This window comes from Asparagus officinalis, chromosome 6 (genome assembly GCF_001876935.1).
Source record: "Asparagus officinalis chromosome 6, Aspof.V1, whole genome shotgun sequence".
Taxonomy (NCBI): domain Eukaryota; kingdom Viridiplantae; phylum Streptophyta; class Magnoliopsida; order Asparagales; family Asparagaceae; genus Asparagus; species Asparagus officinalis.
In genome coordinates this window covers 16,132,081-16,148,614 of record NC_033799.1, presented here as the reverse complement: position 1 = coordinate 16,148,614, position 16,534 = coordinate 16,132,081, and the positions used below count along the sequence as shown (strand labels likewise).

Sequence of the window (16,534 nt, the reverse complement as noted above, 5' to 3'; positions counted from 1 at the left end):
TGATTGGTGTAAATGCATTTCATAGGTATGGCTGATGGTGCAAAAAAGCTTGATGCCAACAAATCTATGATTCCTTCACCATCTAGTGAATGGTAGTCCAATGCATATAATATGGGGTTTATGTCTTTTCCAAACTCAGACGCACACTACTCAGGTTTTATATGTTATGAAGGAAATTATTTTCTTGTTTCACATCCTCAAACGAGCTACATGAACATGCTGAATAGCCCTAGCCTCTACCTCCATCCTGGTCATAGTTCACAAGGTAGTGGTGGGGTTCCACCATCATCATTCGACAGAGGGGATGTTCCCGATCTTATAGGAACAAAGAGGACTTTCATAGAGGAAGTGGAAGAAAATTCTCCCACTAAAAAAAAGAAAATGGCTACTAAGAAAAGAAGAACATCAAGCAATAATATATCTGATATGGGTTCAAAGGGCGCAGGTAATAAGAAATGGGAACCTCATCATGATGATGTGCTCATTCCCTATCTTGCAAAGTTGGCTAGGGATGAGCTCAAACCCGATAAAAATTTCAAACAGACAGCTTTTAGCATGGTTGCTGCTCATATTAATAACAAATACAAGTTTGACTTCACTAAAGAAAATGTTATTAATCGCATGAAGATCTTAAAGAAACAATTATATGTGATGCAAGCTTGTGCTAATATGAGTGATGATGGATGAGACAATGAGACCAAATCTATTACATTGGATGAAGTTTCATATGATAGGTGGTCTGAGGTATTATTTGTCTTATGTTTTTTACAATTTTATTTTCCCCTAACATTATTTGTATCTAATTCTAGACGTATACTATGCTTTCTTATGTATAGGGTAACAAAGCTTTCAATTCTAAGCTGAAAGATTATTTTAACAAACCTCTCGTATTCTATGAGAATCTACCAATTATCATAGGGGATGATAAAGCAAAAGGGGACTTAACTTCAGATAATTTTATTAGTTTTGGGTCTACTAAGTCCATCCCTATTTTAGATGAAGAGAACTTTCCTACACCTGTTTCACGAAAATATGCTAGCAATACTTATGATAAGCAAGTTGAAAATGTCACTTACACTCCCACACAACCTACTAACTTCAAATCAACAAGTGGTGCTAACACTAGCATTAAACCAAAAGGCAAGAAGAAGGTTGCTACATCAAGGAAGATATTGACATCATTAGTAAGTTCGTAGAGAAAGTGAATTATGTGTCCTACTTAATTCAACATACACATATGCTTCACTGGACCGAGAAGCTATCTCAGGTTATACAATCACATAAAGGTGGATATAGTGAATTGGTTCTTGAAAAGTTATATGATAAACTTTTTAGAGATGAGAACAAGGCAAGATACTTTATAGGTAAATCTGTGGAGAGTCAGTCTAGGTATCTTGCCACGTTTGTGAAGGATAATAGGCTGGATGTTGAAGGTATCTGATCCACATAGAAGTGTTTTGGTTTTGGTTGATACTTTTGTTTTTGTGGGTGATTTACATGTCTAACCATTACATATTTATATTTGCACAGATGCTAACCTCTGTGATTACTTTTGTGACACTTTAATATGTATCGGGACAAATATAAATGAGATAATGTTATTGTTAATGATTGTTTGTAATATATCTATTACTAATGGCTGCTACTTTATATGTAGCATTGTTTATGTTGCTACTCATATATGTTGAACTCATTTTTTATGTTAATTATATTGCTCTATACCTCAGTTTGGTCCTGCACTGAATTGTATTTACACAGTTGTGTTAAATTTCATGCAAGATTGTGCTTATTGCAATCAATATATGATGTGAGCATGTGTGACGCCCTTTGGTTTTACACAAGACTGCAGTCCAAGGTGAACCCAAGGATCTCAAACCTACCATGCACCCATACTATGCAATAACACGTTTCACCATCACAATAATATCTTTCTAGTGGAATCAAACAACAATTATATGTACAAAACAGGCAAATAAAGGTAATAATATAATGAACATGATATATAAAGAAGAGATATATAGAAATAGTCAATAATCATGTTCTCAACTAAAATAAATAAAATACAACTGATACTGGAATAAATGTAAAATGTCTCAATACATAGAGTCAATAGAAATGCTACTAAGGCACTCTGCCTTTCTAAAAATGTAATACAACTCTACATATCTGAAAATAAATAATAAACTATTATGGAGCATAAATAACTACTAATGTAAATAAAGATGGATACTAAGCTAAAACTCCATCAACCTGCAACTCTCCGTGCGCCTGACTCACTGCCTGAAAAGAGAGAAAACAACAAGCGTCAAAGTACTAGCGAGATCATCTCCACTTACCCCAGGGAGAGAGAGTTAGGAGTATATATGAAAATAAGTTAGTACATATAAATATAAAACCATTTATCCTGAACTAAAAGAAGATTGAGATTTAGAAATCCACAACATGAAAATTAATATGTCGAGCGAAATAATCCAAATAAGAAAACTCTCATGTATATACCATATCTCAAATTGTGAATCGCTAAATCCTAACTCCAGAGTCCTAGGAATAAAACAGTAAATAAAAGAGACACAAGTCCAAACCTCAATAATACAAGTCACATCAAATCCTCATACCATCCTCGGATAGTTGGCACGGTTATAAAGAATATCATCTGATACGTTCATCTCACATAGAATAGGCTATGTATGACAACCTCAGTATATACCCTACTCTCGGGTAACTAACAGGGAATCATAACTAAAATCTGTGTAGTTCTCTATCTAGAAATATAGTAATACACATGGGGTGAAGTCTACCGTGGTCTTATTGTAGTATACCAACTAACACACCCTGAGTGTAGTTCCCCACGGTCTCGTTACGGAGTGCTAACTATCCCACTCAGTAATGATGCACAACGGAGTGTAGTCTGCTACGGTCTCATTGTAACATACCAACTAACCACCCTGAGCGTAGTCTACCACGGTCTCATTGCGATATACCAACTAACGCAGTCAAGCATCCGACTATCATGAAATGTAATATATGTGTCACTATCTTTTATGATGAATCTCAAAAATATATGTTACTCACCTCTATCGCTCGTGCGAACGCAACCCCAAAACATATACTTCAGTGACCAAACATGTATCTCGATCTGCGAACCTGAACTTCATATTCATGATTAACTCATGTACCAATTAAACAATAAACATAGCGCAACATAGATCAGTCGACCGAAAATAATTCTTCAGTCGACTAAAATACATGCACAAATATGCATATGCAAATTAATAGGGATCGATCGACCGACTCCTTCACTTCGGTCGATCGACCCGAGCACAAATAGAATACATGTTTTAGTTTTTGGATTTTGATCTACAATGCTACAAATTGCTAATTTTACATGAAGACACATAAAATAAATCTTATCTAATGTGATTATGGTTCAGTTATTTACATGAAATACAAACATGATATCTAGTTAAGTTGTCTAAACCCTAACATGTTCATATTCATTAAAAACATCATGGAAACCAATATATTGATTGCAAAAAACACAATCTTCATATTCTCTAATGAAACTCGCCTCAAAACGCTGCTGGAAAACCCAAGGATGTAAGAAAACAAGTTTTCCCTTGCCAAACACTGACAATCTCGACCTCTTCTTGGTATTTGTTTCATAAAGCTCTCAAAATTCACCACAAATATACTCTAGGGTTTTTGAGAGAAGATGGTGGCTGCTAGGGTTCACAAATTTGATGTAAAAGAGAAATTTCAGGTGTTTAAAACCTGAAACAAGTCAAGTCATTCTGACCCGAAACAGGAAACCCAGTTAGACTGGAAAAATAGTATTTGGTATTTTTACTATAACTTTTTTGTCCGACCTCTGAATGAGGTGATTTAAGATGTGTTAAAAAAACTATTGAAGAGATCTATAACTTTTATCTTTTTGGTTTTTCTAGATTTGAATTGTATCAGTGTGTAATTCATATATACTCTTAATTGGTCGTTTTTCTAGATTCGAATTGTATCGATGTATAATGAATATATACTCTTAATTGATCTTAAATAAATTACTATCATGTTCATTCATTATTAAATGATATTTATCATGATATAAATCATTTAATACTATTTATCCTAGTATTTTTATAAAAAATTACGGGGCTTTACATCATGGGCTTTTACAGGAGACAAATTTATTATGCTCATTCAAGGTTAGTGAGGGCTATGATGATGATATTGTTTTAAGAAAGTAATCTTAGATATGCAATCAAAGTATCTACTTGTACATGTTTAGGTGAGGCAAGAAATTGCAGCCTACATTGCTAGTAGATATTCTTTGGTGTGACATACATTGATGAAATAAAAAATATCCGAGCCCCTATTTGTTGATTTCTCACACTTTCATTCTTAAAATCTACATCAGCTTTGTGTGATCTTTAATATATGACTTAGTTGATACTTCAACTCAACAAAGTCATATGTTAGTTTCCATGTTCTTTTCTGAATTGATGGTTTTTTGTTGTATTTTTGCCCATGATTTTTTTTGGGTTCATGAATCTTTTTATATGGAATGCTTTAGCTCAGCTAGCTTCATATGTTGATTTTTTCTCATATTCCATGTTCCCATGAATTTCATAGATTGACTAATATAGTGTTTAAGCATAAATGTTTACAGTCTAACATTAGGTAATTCTTAAGACTTATTGAAACTTTATCCCCCCCTATAGAACTGAGTAAGAAGTAAGAGAACAATATGCTTATTGTGTTCAGCTTTCCTCTTCATATGTCTTCATCACTTAGATAAATTACTGAAAAAATGTTTTCTCTTGTGTTGTTTTGTTTTCCATGCAGTCAGTGTTTACTTTTAAGATCTCATTAGTATTTCTTGGACAATTTTGTCTTAGCCTTGTAAGTTAACTTTTTTTATTTGTTGCATTTCCATGCAAATGATAGGAACTGTTTTAGTGGAACGGCAAGGCATTTTGTTCCATGTTCTCATGAATTTCATTCCATGTTATTCATTTGATTAACAAAGTGCAAATTACAAGTGTTGCTACATACATGATCATGAAAAATGAGAGAGTCAAAATTAGAGCAAGGTTTAATGTAGCTATTTGTTGACATGAGAGTCTCAGTTCTTTCTTCAATAGCTTTGCTTTGACTAACTGATTTTTATTGGCAACTTCATCACTAGTCTCTAATACTGATTTAGCAATCTGTCCATCTTGAGCCCAACGAAAATATTTGCATTTTCTGTTTGGGTATGATGCACAACCCCAGAAATATTTTCCCCATTCTTTCCATTCTTGTAGGGCTTCAATGGCGTGGGAATGTTGCAAAAACATCTAACTTTATGTGCATGAGATCCTTCTGATTTCATCATCTTAGAAGTGAGTGAAATTTGTGTTTGTTTTGGGTTGGAACAAGCTACAATGCAAGCTTCTTAATGTATCATGGTTGCCCAGGTATACACTTGGTATATTTATAAACAAGTTTGTGTTCAAATGATTCTCTCCCATGTTGGTCCCTCTTGTTACCGTTGGTTGACTTTTTTATCGTTGGTGTACCTACATGCCCTTTTTATGTTGTTATTGAGTGATTTTAAAATCTATATTATCCTTTTTCTCACTCATTTGCGGATCCAAACTGAGAATTTATTGAGTGGTATGCTTAAATTGTTGGTTCAAATTGAGTGGGTTTTTGTTTTATTGAGTGATATGCTCAAATCGTTGGCTCAGTTGCAAACTAGTTACAAGCATACCCAAGGGCTGATACAAAATTGTTCCTCTTTGTTTAGTCCCTATCTTGCTTCATGAACTAAATGTTTTTAGCTGCTCATATCTATATCCTAGAAATGTTTTCAGATGCTCATATTTATATGTTGTTATTGTTATTCAGGTTATGAACACTCAATTCATGATGGCTTTCCATGTGAATTTTTTTACTAATACTAGGGCTATGATGATGGTATTATTTTGAGAACGCATTATAAGATTTATAATCAAAGATTCATGTTGCCTATGTTTAGGCGAGACAATATTTTGTAGCCTACAATGCTAAAACATAAACTTTGTTGTGGCACACGATGATAAAATAATTTTATCTAAGCCCATCATTGTTTGAGGACACTTTGATATACGACTTTTAATATGTGTATTCTTTGATATGTTGCAGCTTCCCCATTTGTGCAACCCATGTAGTTGACAGATGTTTCAGTTTATTTTGTAAATATATGTTGGCTGCAAACTGGTTACGAGCATATCCGTGTGGGTTTTGTTTCAAAATTGATGGTTTTCTTGTGGGGTTTGTTCTATTGAATTACCTTTGAGTCAGGAGGAGCAGGAGGATCAATTGAACATGTTATGTATTACCCATATCGAATTTTGTAAGGCATCGGTGTGTTGAAGTCATCAACTATGCGATTGGTAACATGTTTTTGGCTACTGTGCAGATTGCGATCTTTCAAGGTTGTCTCACTAGGTTGTTGTTTAGGTTCTTTTCAGTGCATTTTTTTTACATGTCGACGGTTTTAGCTTTCTTAGTCCATTGTTGCCTATATTGCCACCATTGTTATCAATCATCTCTGTAGCGACACATTTATTCATTGTGCAACCCATCATTGTTTGCATCCTCAGTCCCTATCTTGCTTCAGTTCAACTTTCAATCCGTTATGAACTAAAATATGGTTGATTGGTATATTTATAAATATATGTTGGTTTGTAATTTTCCTTCCACTTTTTTTAGAACAAAACTGAGAAAGTACATTGGAAATGATTTGCCAACAATTTTTTTGGATGAAAAAAACTCTTTCCGAGAAAAGCATGGAAAAACATGGAAATGATCTTCTACTACAAGATTTGTTTTCTAGGATATTTAGGATTTGAAACAAACACACCCTTAAGGGAAACTAGATGAGAAAAGGGAAGGGAGTTTCCTTTCCCTTGGTTACACCCCAATGCGGGGGTAATAAATTTTATACTATTAGAGGGTGAACTAAGGAGAACTAGAGTTAACTTCACCTCCTAAATGTTCCCAAACAAGGTGAATGATTCTCCTAACTTTCCTTCTCCCTTATTCCTCTCAATCCAAACAAGTCCTAAATGACTTAATGTTTACTCCATGTTTAACTTTGAGGATATGTTTCACAACCCTCTAAAACGCGGTTCGGGATTGAACCAATTTTGGATTTTTTTTAGTAAAGAGTTAGGGTCAAAATTAGGCCATATTTTAAGGCAAAAAAAAAATTGTTAAAATGGTTTTATATTCGATCGTCCCTCTCCAAGTTCAGACCAAAATTAGTTTTAGGATGAAATTGTGCCAGGACTGCTCATGGACCAGTTTTTGATTGCTTACGAACACATCCTGATACCCTGAACTTGAAACTCTTTTCCTAAAACAATATGGAAAAGTTCAAAAAGTTCAATTTGATACCCAAGTTCAGTCAGTTTTGGGTATCAAAGTTAAAATTTTTTAACTTTATGGTACCTTTAAGCAAAAACAAAAAGTTTCAGGATATCAAAATTAAAAATAGTGTAAACTTTGTGGTCTTTAAGTGCAAATAACCATTGGAATAAAATATGGATAATTGCATATCAATCCCTTAATTTAATCTTAATTGTCAGGTAGTGCCTCAAAGCTCGTTATTTTCTTATTATCCCTTAAATCTTCATTTACATTGTAATTTGATCCCATTGTTAGGGAGTCTATTAATTTCTCTAACACTAGTTGGACTATGCATTAACCTAACATCTAAAATTACTGAAAAGTCCCAAAGTTTTTCATGTAGGGTGTTCTCTACCTCTAGTACCAAATATAATCATTGAAAAAGCTCTGGAATAAGTTTGGGGAAGCTCCTGACCATTGAAGAAGAAGCTAGTGGAATTGGATTTTAGTTAGAGCGGTAAGTATAAATCTATTATGAAATGGGTTGACAAGATTTTTAATGATAGGGTTGATTATGCGTGTGGGAATAACAATAAAATCGTCTAATTCCATTAAAGTTAATAGAAGTTTACCCTCATCAATAATGCCACTTAACAAGAGGGATAAATTTGCAAGAAAATTAAATATTAAAGGACTAATAAGCAAATACTGAGATTTGAGGGACTATTTAGCAATTAAAATTTTAAGAGACTAAATATGCAAATACCCCAATAAATAACTTGTTCGAATCTTTTTCAAACTTGTTCTTTCCTTACGTGATGTATGATACTTGTATTATAAAATGTTTTTTATAATAGTTATTAGCATTACAGTGCATGTGATGTGTGCATAATATAGGATCCGGGAGAGTGTTATAGTTGAATTGTTAAGGAAACAGACAATTTATTAGTATCTTGGATTTACCAAGTTTGAGGACATTTTGATTGATTTTTCATGCGTGGTAATATTTTGCTGATTTTTTCAAGTGTGAGGGTATTTTCTTATAGAAAGGGACTTCTCTTAAATGTATATAATATAAATATATGTTATAGACAGATATTTATAATATTATGATTTGATAGTTACCGTTTGTTCACTCTAAAAGGTTATGTATACTGTACATTAAGAATGCTATTAAAATAACAATTAGATAGAAAAAAAAAATCAATAGTAGTATTTTCTTTTCAAACTGAAATTTCTAATATGCAAGATATGACATCCCTTTCTATAAGAAAAGAATATTTTATTTTATATGAAGAATAAATTTATTAATATGAAAAGTAATTACTTCCTATAGATTAAAAGAGAATACATAGGAAAAATGGAAGACGTATATATCTACTAGTTGGATTGCACGTGCAATGCATGCACGTGGTAAATTTTTAAATTTATTATTGATTCATTTCATTATGATTTATTTAATTTAATCTATGTTTCAAACATATAGATAGAATTTAAAAATTAAAAAAGATTGAATAATGAAATTACATTATGTATGAACTTGATGATAATAGATTGTTTGCATACTTACCAATAGAAAACAATGAATAATTTTATAAAAGAATTTTATTTGATATACATTATTGATTTTCAATCAACCAATGCTACCTATATATAGTTGACATCAGACAACCTATTTAATCATAATCATCCAATATAAATAAATGTTACTAAAATAGTAACATCAATTTTTTTTTAAATTGCTAACAAATGATCATTTTCTGAAATTGCTTCAGTCAAAAAATCGACATAATTGAAGGAGGAAAACAAACATGAACTCTTAATAATCCTGAAAGTAGAAACTCTTGTAGGTTTTAAACAAATGTCTGTAGAAGTATTATAATAGGTTTTAGACGATGAACATAATCAAACAAGAAATGCAAATAAGTTCATTGTTATCACGTTTCATAAAATAAGGCGTTTTGAGATGAGCACCCCGTTGAAAGCAAACACATTTAATCAATAAATCATAAAACATTGGCAATTTGTTTTTTCAGAGGAATACATTCACAACTATACCAAGAGCACTCCCTGCCAACAAGAAGACAATCTTAGGGATTAAAGAACGCCAATACAACCACTCATGCAGAGCCACCATCTAACAGCTATGCATTCTTCAAATAATACAGAAAAAAATAGTTACTATTCCTACTTTCATCACATTTCATGCCATCTTTTCCTTTGAAAGATCCTTCTTTCGCTGCCCTAGCATGTTAGTATACATGTGTGGGCTCACTATGACAAGATGTGTTCCAGCAAAAGCCAATCAGAGTACTCCCATGGATGAAGCTTAACACTTACTTCAGAAATCAACGTACGTTTAATTTACACAATCAAATGAATAAAGCCAAGTTAACATTTCCTCCAAAACACGGAATTTTTTGTACATAAAGCTCTCAAAATATGTCCATAAACAAACCTGAAGGCAAACAGATAGCAAATTTTCTCTCCAAAGTCATCACCATTGTTCTGCTTCGAAATCTTACTCTTTTCAAGCTTATTAACGGAATCCTTCGACATGCCTCCAGTGCCGCCGGTCTCAAAAATATCAAGAACCTCAATGAAGGGAGCATCAACAGCACTCATCTACAATGAACAATATCCCCAGAAAAAACACGAGTCTTATAATATGATGCATGTTTCATTACCCAGTAAATGTTAAAATATACTTGACTCTGCACTGCGCTCTGAACCGCAGGGCCAACCTTCTCTCTGAAAAGAGAAGATTCAACGACTTCAATAGAGAAAACAGCACCAGAGATCGCCCCGATTCCGGCCCCTCGAAAAAGCCCACTCTCAGTAGCCAATCCAATTACCCCACCAGTAATCGCTCCTACAACTGAACACACTGTTCAAAAACAACAAAGATCAAATTTTGATTAGAAAAACTAAATTAAGACACAAATTAATTGGGACCCAACTCAAAAATTGAGACAAATCACAAACCTGTAGCAAAGACACAGGTGACAATAGCGCATATGATCTTTTCAGCATCAATTGACTCATAAAAATCAAATTTAAGTCATCCAGACAACAAAATTGGTAACTGTCCTTACCTTAATTAACCACTTCAGCCACTTCTCTCAGAAATCCAGCTTCTTTGTAACTTCTTCTGTGAAATGATGATTCGTGCAAGTGATTGATCAGAAAATTAGGTGATCATTTATGATGAACTGACACGAAGGAGGCACATACACATCAGAGACCTGATATATGGATATGGAAATCAGTGTAAAACTTGCGCACTAATATGGCGAATTATTTGGTTTGGTAAATACTGGGCGTCGCAAAACATATTTCTAGATATCTTGAGTTTTGTTTATGTTTGGATTGTATCTGCTAATATCTCTAGGTATTAGGGTCCTTCACGCTGTTTTTCTTAATGAAAATAATTGGAGCAGAAGCTCCATATTTATCTCCATAGAATAAGTTACATGTCAATTCAATATTAATATCAACAGAAATGCCTCCACCAGTCTTTTTATTGAGAGAGAGGGAGACACACACGCACACACACGGAGAGATAGAGAGAGAGTGTGTGTGTGTATATATACACATACATACACACACACATGGACAGTGCCTTTGCATTTAGCAGAACAAATACAAACAAAAAGGTCCAACCATGAAAAGAGATCCGATTTGATCTAGAAGGCAATTTGATCTAGAAGGAAATTCTCCCTTTGACCAGTACCTAAAAGAACTAAACCTACAGTATGAATGCCAAGACATTTAAAGTGCTGTTCTCAAAAAGAGGAAATAAATATTGCATAGGTTCATTCTGAGAGAGCATTTTGTATATAAAGATTATGAATGTATCAAGCAAAGGGACATAAAGGAACATGGATCTAAAATTATTTCTGACATATATTTGCCCATGTATATTTTAACTAATCAAATGAAATTTGTGAAATTTCTGACTTCTAAATGAAACAGAATTCGTTTAGGATTTAGGCGTATAACTTGAAGCTTTTATAAACTGGACACTACACCAAGAAATTTTGTAAAAAGCTTTATCACTTCAAAGTTCAAACATGTGATATCAAAAGTTGATCAGTTATGAGAATCTGTCAACAAAATAAATTCTACTTCCCAATGGAACCAGAATTTACTATTTGATGCTAATAGGAAACAGTCTACGCCTAACAAACTTAGCTCACAATCACAACATCAAAAAGCCAAAACATGAAGTAGTGACACATGCAAACCTAGCAGATAAATCACATCCATAAAAATTAAGATAGATTTAGAATCCAATTATAACCTTAAATATCCAGCTCCAATTACTCAAATTACTCAATTTACAGAGCAAAATTCTCAAAAGGTATCAAATTCAAAAAATTAAAGGATTTTGAGGGGATTAACCAAAAAAAGCTCAAAACATCCTCTCAAATATGAAACACCATGCTATCTAATTAACCATACTTTATTAATTCTTCAGAATTTATAATGGTGGACCCACTAATAACTCTCGGCAGTGACTGCATATGGCAGAAAAGGGAAAGAACACAAAGGAAGAACAAACGAATATCGCCTGGAAACATCTATTTATTTCATGAATACAAGAATATACAATATATAAAAGTAGAAAAGACTGGAAAAAGATTCAAAAACAGGAAATCCCAATATTCAGTTTCAGTAGCTCATTTAAATTTTAATAAATTAAATGATGACTGTCTATTAAAAAACTATGGCACCAACCTACAATTCACCTCCCCCTACCCCCCCTACGCGGCACCCGTTTCAAACAAAGTCAAAAAGAAATGGGAAAAAACTCACTTGCTGCTTCTAGATATCATACAATCAACCAACCAGCAAAAATGGAAAATAAATAAATAAAAAACAAATTCAAACTACAATTATATTTGTGTGGGTGTGCAAGTGCATATTGTGGTCATGCATGGTGTGTGGTCAAAGATTTTGAAACTTTTATGGATTAACCTCCAACTAACGCATCAAATCTTTAATTCCAGTAACACAACCAAATTCAACTAATCAAAAACTTTAATTGCCAACAACCAACTAATGAAATAAAGACCCTAATCAACTATTTGTCCTAAACAAGCCTCGTTTTCTATGCATAAACATTCAACTAATGAAATAAAGACCCTAATCAACTATTTGTCCTAAACAAGCCTCGTTTTCTATGCATAAACATCTCATCTCCAAGAAATAATTCAAAGCCTCGTTTTCTATGCATAAACATCTCATCTCCAAGAAATAATTCAAATTAATATTTAATATAAAAAACATGAGAAAATATATAGAGTGCTTAAGAGGAAATTACGTGGATCTTGAGTTTGGAATACCTCGTTAGATATCAAGGATAGGTTTCATGAAGGAGTACTAAGTTAGTTGCATTTACATGTCTTGGTAGCCTTTCTTGAGCGGCTTAAGGTAGATTTCAGAAAGAGATATGGAGGTGGTAAGGCTGACACGGTAACTGCCAAAATTATCTATAAATAATTTGGGTGTGTTTTCTTCTCTTTTCTTTGTTTAGGAGGTCCTTTTCAATTTCTGTGTATCATCGGGGATTCTCATGATATCATGTTTTCTATTATTTGCAGATCAATTATAAAGGAACATATGCAATATATTCTTGAGCATGCCGACAAGATACAAAAGGTTTTAAAAGTTAAGGCCCAAGTTTCAGAAATCAAAAGCATCATGTTGTAAAACATTGAGAAGGTTTGTACTTTGTTTCACCGTCCGCTTCATCAATACCTACCATAGATTGTATATGATTAATTGTAGTGTTAATATTCTTAAATTTTGTCTGCTTGTTATGTATTTTCCCTTTTTTTCCACTATTCCATGTATATTAAAAAAACATTGCAGGAGTGCTAAGTATGTCGTATAAAAACCGAATATATTCTACTATACAAACAATTTAAAGTTTGAAAGTTTCCTGGGAGGTAAAAGATGTAGATAATCTTGTAAAAAATTATTAGTTTGGGAGAACTTAAACTAATTGTAGCTATATAGTGTCTCATCCATTAGCCTTTATTGTAGACTGCACCATAGATGGATCAATATCAGTGGATACACAAATAATATTAAGAAGAAACCAGACACAAATTTAAGCAAATAACTCACCACATCCAACTCTTCCACTAGCATTTCCGTGCCATATCCCAACTTAACTTGGTGTTCCTTGTCATATAGGCTACACAACTAATGTAGAACTAAAAGTATAATATTATTGTTTCATATTGGTAACTTAGCAACCATATGACAATCAAATATGAAGGAATTATTCATCAAATACTAAAAATGCATAATCATCTAAACACATGAAAATTCCCAAATTAGCAACCATTTGGTTAAAAAAACAGTGATAAGCACATAAATACCAAAATTAAAAAATTAAAAATGAGATACAAGGGGAAAGGGAACATTAAGGCATACATCATGGCGATGTCTAACTATGTTTAGTTTAAAACGGTCATAAAATGCGTCTAGGCCTCCATCTGAGAACTCTCATGTGGTGCACGCCCTCTCAACTTTTCATCATGTGTTCCTCCGGCGTCTTAATCATTATTTTTTCCACCGTGATCTGTTTTATTGCGTTCTCCTCCCCTTTCTTCTTATCTCTTGTTTCTTTTCTCAATGAAATATCGCCTTCTACTACTCCTTCTCACCCATTATTTTTTTCACCACCACTTTTTTTATTGCATTATCCTTCTCTTTCTTTTAATTATTTCTCAATCGTTATCTTTTTCACCGTCACGATCACTCTTCCTTTATTTTATTTTATTTTTTTCTCTTCCTTCAGTTATCTCTCTTTCTTTTTCTTCTTCTCCTATTGTTGCCGCATCATTTAAAGCCTATCATTTTCAGCTTAAAAGGAACAATCTTTAAGAGTGTTTTAACTAATACTAGTTCATCGATAACATATCTTAGGAGCAAATAGGTACTTTTATATTTAATACCATTCATTTAGATTTATGTATTTGAACAAGAAAAAGGTCCAAGACTAAACCGACATGAAGATACTCAAACTCCTGCTTTTACTAATAGCCAAAAACACAGAATGAAACATGAATAGTGAAGCGACCTGGATTTACTGAACCACTTTGTGATGTGACATCATTCATATCAACTGAACAAGAGTCATTCCTGCGGATATTTGCGGTTTTACTGTTGCCATCCCTAAATATAAAAGTAGGATAAATGAACTATAACAGGACATAACAACTGAGTTATTATCGTGTACATAACAAGCAAATACCTTGCCCTTAAATCTGCACTGCTGCCTTGCCTACGTAATGGAACAAATAAAAGCAAATAAAGCCTCCATAAGTGACAGCACTATGTAGACAGGAGAGAAAAAGAAAAACAGTTGAGATCATATATAGAGTTTCTAGTATTCTACAGAAAAATAGAAATGTGTTATAATGTTCAGATTTTAGTCTAGGGAAAAACAATCATTTTCTAGTTCAGCCATGACTGTACTGATCAACAATACAACATATCATTCAACATATGGAACTTAGTTTGACATTTACCTCTCCCTGTTTTAAAGAGATCCAAAATTTGATGTATTTCAACAAATTTCTTTTAGGCCTTTATCTATTATTAACTCCTTGAGAAGGGCCTCTGCTTGTGATTTAAAGGACAATTTTATCTGCAGTTCACCTCTGAGCTTTTTATGAAGCACTCATGTTCACAAGGTCATATAAGGTCTCAAAAGCCCAAAATTGGACTTATTCAGAACATAAAGGAGATGACGATTTTCAAAAAGCACATGTTTATGACATTCTCTTCGCAAAATTGGTTGAAGAAACAAAACTGACATCAGAAGCTGTAATCTAAGAAAAAAAATATGTAACCATGAAAGACAAGAATCTAGTTAACCAATTTACAAATTCAGGTACTATGCCCTATGAAATGAAGATAGTATATGTGTTTATATATAATCCAACTGATACCTTTAGGTTCCTCCGTTGGAGAAAGAAGGGAAAAGGATTCAAATAGACAAGACATTCTCTCAATTGCTGCCTCCGATATGGATCTTTTGAGAAGCTGTAGAAAGTAAATACATAAAAATGAGAAATTTGGCCTCTTAAAACCATTATAAGAACACATCTAGAGCAGGAATATGCATCAACATTATTCACAACCAACTCCATGTAATTCATCATTCAACTACATCAGGTGTGTAATCCGCGACATCAACATGAATGAACCCAAGGTAATGTTTCAAACGAAATATGCGTATAACTTCAAAAAATTATCATGCTCCTTCAGGAAAAAGGAGGAAATAAAGATTGAAAAATAGATAAACTGCTAAAATGAAAATATAGATAAACTGCTAAAATGTGCATCCATCAAAAAGAAAGACAGACAGATATTAACTCTGCAGGATGCACAAAATTCGAGAGATAGAATAAGAAATATGTGATGATAAGGAAAGAATTTCTTACTGAATCTTTATTGCCATGACCATATTTGCTCTGCATCTGTAACAATTGCCAATTACTGGTATTAAAATCATACACATTTAAACACCATACAAAAGAAGGATTTAAAACAATAAAATTTCATCTACTGACCTTGAGAGAGAAGTCAGTTATATCTAGCAACAATAGTTTGGCCTCAAAGTGATGCGCTAGTGCCTTTGCAAGCATCTGTTGATATAGCTCTTCAAATACGTATCTCTACAATCAGTATGGAGCATAAAATATACATATAGCTAAAATGCTTAAATAGCACACTACATATTTCAAACTTGGGTGATTACCTGCAGGGCCTGAGAGTAGAATGGCTCGACTTGCAGGAGATAGCTTCCGAGTATACTTAGTAATTTCTGCTTGCTTTAAATGAACAAAGGCTGCACTTGTCAAGACAGCATGGGTTTGATCACTGCCGCAAAAGATAGGAACAATTAGAATAAACAAACAACATTGGTTACTGGAATAGGGGCATTTCAAACTTTGAAAGCAAAACTCGAAGATGTAGCTACAATGAAATACCACAATGAAATAACCCTTTTCCAACCACACGAATAAAATGAATTGAGATATAAACACATTGTGTAGTTTTTTTTCCCTCAATTGAAATCAAGAAAACATATCAACACTAACTAACATCATGTCTGTGTTGTCTAACACTTTCCCCTGTT

General features: G+C 33.2%; 1 protein-coding gene and 1 long non-coding RNA gene across 2 annotated transcripts; both read right to left on the bottom strand.

Annotated features, from left to right (window-relative positions):
• On the bottom strand, positions 7,316–13,530 carry LOC109845800 (NEP1-interacting protein 1-like). Its single transcript, XM_020415072.1, has 6 exons — positions 13,507–13,530; positions 10,357–10,411; positions 10,080–10,258; positions 9,830–9,996; positions 7,464–7,473; positions 7,316–7,378 (listed from the first exon to the last, which is right to left on the bottom strand). Exons 1-6 carry the CDS (start codon positions 13,528–13,530, stop codon positions 7,316–7,318), a joined length of 498 nt encoding a protein of 165 aa, XP_020270661.1.
• LOC109844488 lies at positions 15,848–16,269 on the bottom strand. Its single transcript, XR_002248042.1, has 3 exons — positions 16,154–16,269; positions 15,966–16,054; positions 15,848–15,872 (listed from the first exon to the last, which is right to left on the bottom strand). It is a non-coding gene; the product is annotated as an uncharacterized LOC109844488 (long non-coding RNA).